The 8,639-nt window shown below is 56.0% G+C and overlaps 1 protein-coding gene across 1 annotated transcript; it reads right to left on the minus strand.

Annotated features, from left to right (window-relative positions):
- GALR2 (galanin receptor 2) lies at nt 2,233-6,815 on the minus strand. The gene is made up of 2 exons (XM_021415298.1): nt 6,149-6,815; nt 2,233-5,224 (listed from the first exon to the last, which is right to left on the minus strand). Exons 1-2 carry the CDS (start codon nt 6,487-6,489, stop codon nt 4,450-4,452), a joined length of 1,116 nt encoding a protein of 371 aa, XP_021270973.1. The 5' UTR covers nt 6,490-6,815; the 3' UTR covers nt 2,233-4,449.

The following is an 8,639-nucleotide window of genomic DNA, read 5'->3' on the forward strand; positions in this document are numbered from 1 at the left end:
ATTGCCTATCGCAACACTTGAAATAGGGGGTTTCCATAGCAGCTATTGCGAGCACACCTAGCTCTACTTTGCAATCTGAGCAGGTCCATTATTCACTTCAGCACGTGTTTACAGAACTGAATGTATGCTGGCATCTAATTAGCCCAGCAATGGAAGAGCCATTGTGTCACGTCCAGGGCACTGCAAACAGCACGTGGGTGGAGGATGAGAGGAGGCGACAAGGCAGACCTCAGTGTGAAACAGAGTGAGAGCAGACGGTAGAGAAGCAGGGAGCTGCCTTTTAACCCTTCTGCTGCTGTGCCTCCACCAACTCTGCTGTTTCTTTTCCACATGGGGGAGGTTTCCTTACGGCTGCGAGGCGGGCTCTTCCCTGGGAGAATCAGAGCTGCACGTCCTCGGAGCAGTCTGACCTGGGTGGTTGCAGTGCACATGGATAAGACTGGCCAAGGGCATCTCTCTTCATGTGTTGTGCAAGAGTTGGGTGTTAGAGCCTGGGTGAGAATGCAGATCCTGCCATGGCAGAGCCAGCTGCTTGCTGGGCTGCTGCCCGCACAGACAGCTGCTGCTTGGCCTTTCTAAACCCCTGGCCTTTTTCTTACAAGCCTAGATCCTAGTGTGGTTTGAAACACTCGGGTGGTGTAGAAGACACCTTTAAAACAATAACGACAGCAGCAACGCCGTTTGAGAGGTTAGTCCAGCCCAGATTTGTTCCACTCTGTGGGTTTAAATCTCGATCACATCTGCCTGGCCCTTAGGGTTCACAGTACCCACCTGAGAGCCCTCTCCCCTGCTTTCTGATCTCAAATGCTTGTGGAAATCTGAGACTTCAGTGCTATCTGTTTTTCCTCTGCAAGCCCCGAGAGCCTCTCCAAGGCTGGCAGGCCCAGGACAGAGTGTTTCTAAGCATAAGCAAAGCGTTGCTGGCATGTGTTATGTGCGGCGTCAAGCATGCTGGATACACACTCTGACATTCACCAGAAGGATCTGGATTCCATCTTTCTGTTTCTGCCACAGCAGTGATCTGCTGTGTATTTCTTCCTCCAGGAGAGCGGGTGGAATTTGTTGATGTGCTCGGGCTGAGGCTATAAAACATGTGCTTTATTGCAGCTGATTCCAGGACGAAGTGATTCACCTGGAATGGTTGCAGGCAAAGCTGAGGGAAGGAAGGGGGGAGCTTAGCAGCCTTCCTGTACCTGGCAGGGGCCTACGAGAAAACTTGAGAGGTACTCTCTGTCGGGGAGTTTAGTGGTAGGACAAGGGGGAATGGTTTTCAACTAAAAGACAGGTGATTTAGATCAGATATTAGGAAGAAATCCTTCACTTGGAGAGTGGTGAGGCACTGACACTGCTGCCCAGAGAGCTGTGTGCCCCATCCTTGGCAGTGCTCGAGGCCAGGCTGGGTGGGCTTTGAGCAACCGGGTGTACGGGAAGGAGCGCTCGCCCCTCTGGGCTGCACTGAGGGTTCGAGCAGTGGCCAACTCTGCACAGTGCTCAGGACCAGCACTGCATGCTCTTTGGCTTTTTATGGTAAGGAATGCGTGTGCAACACGTTAATTAAGAGTGATCCTGCCAACAGTGCGGTGGCTCCAGCTGAGGCTGCTGGCAGAGGTGACAGCTGAGAGCTGCACAACACTGCTGGGCCTGACACACTTTTCCCCCTTGCTTCCTCCGAGGATCCTGCTGGTTTTAAGGCCCTTCCCTCTCCTCCTTTGCAGCTCCAGGTTCTGCTCTGGCTGCCAGTGCATCCCCTAACGCCCTTGGGCGAGCGTTTCTGTTTCCCGGTACTTGGAGTTGAGGGGCTGGAGACCCGTTTCTGTTTCGAGAGAATTTTTTTTTGCTGCAGGGGTGGGCTAGGGTTTGGGAGTGCTACCTGCTCTCATGAAATCCTCTGCTGTTTTGGGGCAGCAAAAGGTCTTTGTCAAACCCAGCAGGGATGGGGACGTGGGACAGAATCCGTGCGGATTTCCTGCTGCTGCAGTTTGCAGCTGGAAGTCAGGTACAGCAGAAAGCACGGTGAGTGCTCAAAAACCTCAGCCCCCCTGGATTCCACCATGGTCCCAGGCAGGAAATTTGGCACAGTAAGTGTTTAAAAGCAATTCCAGGAAAATCAGCGTTAAAGCTGTGCTCTGGCGAGCTCACATTAACCTGAGCTTTCGACCTTGTCTCTGTGAGCTCTGCTGGACTTGATGGAAGCTGAATTTAGCTTATTTATTTCCCTCTCCCCACTGAATCCGCTTCCATTAAACTTTAACCTTTACATTTTATTAACCTTTAAGATGCTGAGGCTCAGCATCTCGCATCTCCTGCTCCTCTGCTTGTGGCAGCTTGACTCCTTCTGGCTGCACCTTTGTGCACAGATGTTTGATTCCAAGCTCTCCCACCTCTCTGGGTTTGTGCTGTGTATAAGCCCTCGGCAGCAGTCACAGAGGCAGTGGAGTGGCTGCTCTATTTCTGCACCATCCTGTAAATGGTGTAATGATCCAGCAGGCAGCATGGGCTTCCATCTCACTACCTGTAAGCAAGCAGCTATGGATCAGCTGGGGAGGATCCATAAAACGGGGAGGGCAGGGGGCAGATGTGTTGCACTGTAGAGATGACAACATGAGTCTTTGTTCATCCGAAATCCCACCTGCAAGAAGGTGCCAGCAGAGTGGGGTTGGGCTGCTGGGAGAGGAAGGGACAGGAGGTCAGTGGATCCACGTGAATTTTGGGGTGTGCTCTTCAAAGCAGGGATGGCGGTGGCGGGGTGTGCTGTGTCACCAAGTGCAGCTCCCTCCTGTGTGCTCTGTCTCAGCTCTGCTGGCACCCACCAGCCGGAGGGAGCCGGGCAGCAACGAGTCACTGCAGTCAGTTTTTGGGAAGGTTATGTAAAGTGTAATTAATGGGTGTGCTGAAAGTCTCTGCAAATCACTCTCCTTGTTCACTAAATCATTTCTTGTTGGGTTAGAAGATTGCTTGTCCTTCCTTCGCTGTTATTGCTGCATCTCCACATACATGCATGTATCGATTCTGCGTTTGGCTGCAGCATCACAGCTCTGCTTTCCCCTCTCTCCAGCTGAAGATGGTTCCTGAGCCGCTCCCTGGGGCACCCGGCTCTGCTAAGTTACGGGGACAGCTTTACTTTTATCACTGGTATCTCCTCTGCAGTGGCACTCAGCCGTGCCAGCACGGGGAACCTGTCCTCGGGGCAGTAAGGAGATGGTGGGACAATGTCCCTGTCCCCAGCACGAGCAGGGATCCAGGTCCAGCAGCAGGGATTGCACCACAGGGTGCTGAGGGCAGGAGGAGGCTTTTAGCTGGGCTAGCACAGCTGTTGCAATGCTTCCCTGGCTGGAAAGGGTTCAGCAGGGGAGGTAAATACAGATATAAGTAATGGCGCTGTTTATATAATCACGCTCTGTGACTTATGCTGTGAGCAGGCCTAGACTAAATATAACGGTTATTGATAGGAGGCAGGGGCTGATTTCTGGCCCTCCGCGTGGGGACAGGAAACTCTGGTTATAATAACACTCAGCAGGGGAAAATGAATGAGTGACAGCCCCGAGCTCGCCGGGAGGGAAGGCCAAGCCCTGGGAAGGGGACAGCACAATGCCAAGGGGGAGCGGGGCTGCAGGGTCCCAGCCCCCACAGCGTGTCCTAATGCTGTGTTTTCAAGAGTCCTCAGCTCTGCTCACAGTTTCTCCCCCTGACCCCTTAGTATCCCTCATCCCAAGGGTGAGCGAAGCAAAGCGGAGCGAGGAGAGGCTTCGTCCCAGTCCTAATTGCACCGAGCAGGAGGGAAATGGAGGAGGTGAATGCTCGGGGGGGCCACAGGGTATCCTAAGGGAGGTGACACAAGCTGCAGGATAGGAGCCTTTAGGTCTTTATTGCAGCACGTGGACCCTGTGGGGGCCCTGCAGCCCAACCTCGCTCTGTGGGGATGTATTGCTTAGGCTGCATGGGTTCTTCCCCACTGGAAGGGCCGTGCCTGGGGTGAGGCCCGAGCTCTGTCTGAAGGGCCTGCACTCCCCCAGTGCTGACCCCGGTGTCCCACCCAGCTCTCCTGGCACTGGGACCTCTTCCAAGATGCCCCAGCACGCTGTCTCCATCCCCCCAGCAGTCTTTGTAGATTTCTGGGGCCTCACCTGCACCACAATGAAAGCCAAAGGCTGCTGTGGTTGGAGGTCAGAGCTCTCGTGAGGGACCAGGTGTAGATGCAGCAGGATGCAGAGGAACGGGTGATCCTACACGAAAATTGATTTGGGGTCTGGATCTCCCTGCCCTCTGCAAATCCTGCACTTGTCTCCTTGGCTGAGTCCATAGGAATCAGCATCATTTCAACAGTTCCCACGTTTGGGAACGTTTGAGGGGAAAAGGAGAAGATGCGACGCCATTAAACCCAAAACGTGGTCCATCCCCAGGCCTGCCATCCTGCAGGAGACCGCCAAATACAGGGTGACGGGAGCGCAGCTAGGTGACATCGAAAGCGATGCAGGAGCTGTCAGCTTTCTGCCCGCGTCCCCCCGGCCCTGCCTCCCCCCAGGGCTGAGCTTTGCAGCGCACCGAGGAGCGGCCAGGCCCGGCCTCGCTGATACGCGTCACCTCGCTGAGCTCGGCCTCCAGCGTGCTGACCGTGGTGGTCCCCTGGGCCACGTGCACCTTGTTGGCCGCCTTCTTGCGCAGGAGGCAGATGAAGATCTTCTTGAAGCCTTTGCGGAAGTGCTTGGAGACGAGGGCGTAGACAATGGGGTTGACGCAGGAGTTGGCGTAGGAGATGAGGTGCGAGAGGATGCGGAGAACGTACGTCGCGTGGTTGAGAGGAAAATACCCGAACCAGACGCAGAGGATGAGCAGGTGGTGGGGCAGCCAGCAGAGGCAGAACAGGACGGCCACGATGACGATCATCCTGGTGACCTTCCTCTTGGCCTTCCTGGACTCCGACATCTCTTGGAGAGGGTCCACAGACCTCCACAGGTAGCGAATGGTCCGCGTGTACGTGAGGCTGAGGATCAGCACCGGGATGATGTAGCTGAAGACGAAGGTGCAGAGATCCATGACCTTGCGCTGGGAGATGGCCCAGACCGGGTGGCACACGGTCAGGTTGGCCAGCTGGAATTGCTGGTAGTAGCTGAGGTAAGGGCTTGAGAAAATGAAGGAGAGCGCCCAGATGAAGCAGATGGCCACCAGGGCGTTCCTGGGCGTCCGCAGCTCCCGCGAGTGCAGGGGATATCGTATGGCCAAGTACCTGCGTGGGAAAGGAGAGGGACAGAGCTGCAGCTCTGGGCAAGGCATGGAGATCAACCTGGAAAAAGAGCTGAAGGGATGGATTTGACCTTCCCAGGGCTATCAGCCCCATAGGTGACTCCCTGGTGTTTCCAGGGGTCTCTGCAGCACAGTGGGGTGAGGAATGTCCTTGTCCCCAACCCTGTGCTGTCACCCTCTCTGCTCCTGGGGGCAGGCAGGGATGGTCCCCTCCTATACCAGGATCCCCAGGACACATCCAGCCCTGTTTGGCTGCACTTTCCAAGGGGACTGTGCCAGGGTTTGCACCAACCAGAGCCAGATCCTTTCTGGCTGCTGTGAGTTTGGAACTGGGAGCCCTCGCAGTGCCAGGGGCTGAGATAGCCCAGGGTGAGGCAACAGGCTGCTTTTTAGCAGAGAGCTTTTACACAGCTTCCCCTGCACCCCCTGCTGAGCAGGCTGGGACAGTCGCTGCAGCGAGGAACAGCACGGGGACAGAAATTGGCTTTTTGCTCCTAAAAGGGAAAGATGGAAAAAGCAGTGTCCAAGCTGAAACGTCCCGAAGTTTTCCCTTCCTTGTGGGCTGTGAGCTATTTAGTGAACAGCCAAAGAGCCCCAGCAAGAGCCAGTGCTGTGCAGGGACAGAGCTTTGCTTCTCTCTGCTTCTCTGTCCCCTTTTCCACTCCCGGAGCCTGAGGACAAACCCTGATCCTTCACCTTTGGGGTCTGAAAGCACCAGGGGCTCCCAATCCCACCCTCCTCCATCCTGCAGCAGGTCCCCAGCCCTCAACACTCACATCCCCTTGCACCCACAAGCACGGAAACGCTCCTTGGACCCCCAAAACAAGTGCTCACTCCCCTCTCCTGCCTGGGCGGGCTTTGCAGAGGGGATGCTGCGGTGCTCAGGAGCCCCCATCCCCTTTCCTACCTGTCGAGGGAGACGGTGGCCAAGGTGAAGCTGCTGGCGTACATGGTGAGGTAGATGAAGAAGTGGACAGCTTTGCACAGGAAGGACCCGAACACCCATCCCTCCAGGGTGTAGATGGTGGCTTGGAAGGGGACGCAGAAGAGGATGAAGCAGAGATCGGCCACCCCCAGGTTGAGGATGAAGAGGTTGGTGGTGTTCTTCACCTGCCCATTGCGCAGCAGCACCGCCAGCACCAGGCAGTTGCCCACGGTGCCCACGAGGAAGATGAGGAGGTACGCCATGGGGATGAGCACCGACTCGGGGTGCCAGCCCTCCTCCGAGCCTGCTGCCGATCTGTTCATGGCCAGGGGTGCACGGGGAAGGGGAGGCACAGAGAGCGCTGCAGGGTGGTGCACCAGGATGCCCGGGAGGGCACGCAGAGAGCACCGGGGGTGCCCAGGGGGTCAGCGATGGGACGCTCTAGGAGGATGCAGGTGGGACAAGAGAGCTTTGCTTCAGTCTTGCTTGGGAGCCAGCAGCCACTCTGTGCTGCTCCGTGCTCTCCCTCCCACTGAGGAGAAGGAGGAGGAGGAGGAGGAGGAGGAGGAGGAGGGCTCCGGGGCGGTGGCAGCTCCTGCCCAGCCCCTCGCTGGCTGCTCCGAGGGGATAAACACTGAAATCTGCACCCCCAGCAGAAGGGCCCCCCAGCCCTGCCTGGGGAGCTGGATGTGGTGGGGCAGCAAATGCTCCTGTGTGCTGCCAGCCCCTGGGAAGGGGCTGGGGGGAGCTGGGGCTGAGCATCCCAGAGGGAGAACCCCGGTGCCCAGGTGATTTCTGCAGCACAAGAGCTGGTTTTTGAGAGCTGAGGCTGCAGGGATTTAGGAATGGGAGTCCACTCAGACTGCAAATGTGTAAATTGCCCAGCATGCAGCCAGGTCCCTGCACCAAAATGCTGCAGAGATGAGTAAAGGTTTCTATGAGAATCCATTTTTCCTCCCTAGGGTGGGGGTGTAAGGTTAATATACTGCAGTAGAGAACAAATCTTTTTAATGTCTCTTCTTTTCCTGCCTGCAAAAATTGCCTGGTTTGTTCCTTCCCAGTCTTCACAAGTGGAAGTCTTGGTCTGCTCAGTGCAATCAGCTCTCCAAGGACGCTTCACCTCCTCCCAGGCTGCCTCCCTTTGTTCCTGGGCAGGGAAATATTGAATGTACCAATTACTCTGATAATTAGCCCACTCTGCAGCTTCTCCATCATCTTGATGCATGCTCAGATCTACTCCTGCCGGCAGTGCTGCAAGGCCAGGGGATGCTCACAGCCCCAAGACACTGCTGCATGGACACAGACAGCTTCTTCCCAAACTCTGGTGCACCTTGCAGCCCGCAGACTTGCATACAACCATTATTATCAAGACCCCACATTCAGAAACTGCAAAACAAATTCTTCCCCTGACTCGAGACATGGATGCATTATTTGGGCAGGTGTTGGCTGACTCAGGGTCTGGCTTCCAACAGTGGCCAAAACCAAGAGGAAGAGAAGCGCTGCAGTTCTGCCAAATGCAGCGCCCCAGGCTGCAGGCTTACCCAGGGCTCGATGCAGTGTGTGCTGTGTGTGTGTTTGTGCTTTTTGAACACAGGTGCTGCAGTGCCAACCTAATCCATGTCTGTCTGAGCCACCACGGCCGTGAGAGGAGCAGTTGTTTGTAAAATGCTTTGTTTGACATCCGACTGCTTGGTTTGAGCATCGCCTTGGAACACAGTTTGGCTTAGAGAGCGAACAGATCGTGCAGAGGTGTGGTGGAAACCAAGAGAAGTCAGAAACAGCTTAAAGGATTTGTGGTGGAAAGCTGCAGCCGCACGAGAACGTGGTTTTGTTTTTCCCCTTTCAGCTTTCATATCCAGAAGAGGGAATGAGAGATTTGAAATCAGAAAGAAGAGGTCACAGCTAAGCCCTGTGGAGGGGCAATGAGCAAAGACAGCTCACTGCATCGCAGCAGCGGGCTGCAGCCATCTGCACATGGTAGCACGAGCCCATGGCATGGGAAGGAAAGGCTCCCTGGAATGGAAGGGGCTCCAGAATGGCACCGCATTGCCCCAGGGCACCCAGAAACAGGCACCTGGGGGGGCTCGGGACCGTGGTGAATACGTCCTGGTTACTCAGGGCTGAGCCTGCAGCCACGCAGCCCATGCCCTGCCCTGTGTGCTCTGGTTAACGAGGTGCTCGTCCAGGCCTTACTGCAGCTCTCTGCCTCCTGAGCCCCCTCTGGTTCTAAGTCTACAGCCTCAGACCCAGCTCTGCTGAGCAGATCTTCACAATCTCAAAACCCACGCCCCAAAACCACGCTAAGGAAAGGTCAGGCTGCAGCGTCAGCCGCCTGGCGGGGGCAGAGCAGCCCTTTTGCTGGGGGCCCGTGGTAAAGGGAGCAGCAGCGGGCAGACACGGGGTAGGACAGTGACCTGAGGGCCCAGGGCAGAAGGAGCAGCCCCCGAGGGACGAATGAGCGCATGGACCAACA

Source organism: Numida meleagris, chromosome 17, assembly GCF_002078875.1.
Source record: "Numida meleagris isolate 19003 breed g44 Domestic line chromosome 17, NumMel1.0, whole genome shotgun sequence".
Taxonomy (NCBI): domain Eukaryota; kingdom Metazoa; phylum Chordata; class Aves; order Galliformes; family Numididae; genus Numida; species Numida meleagris.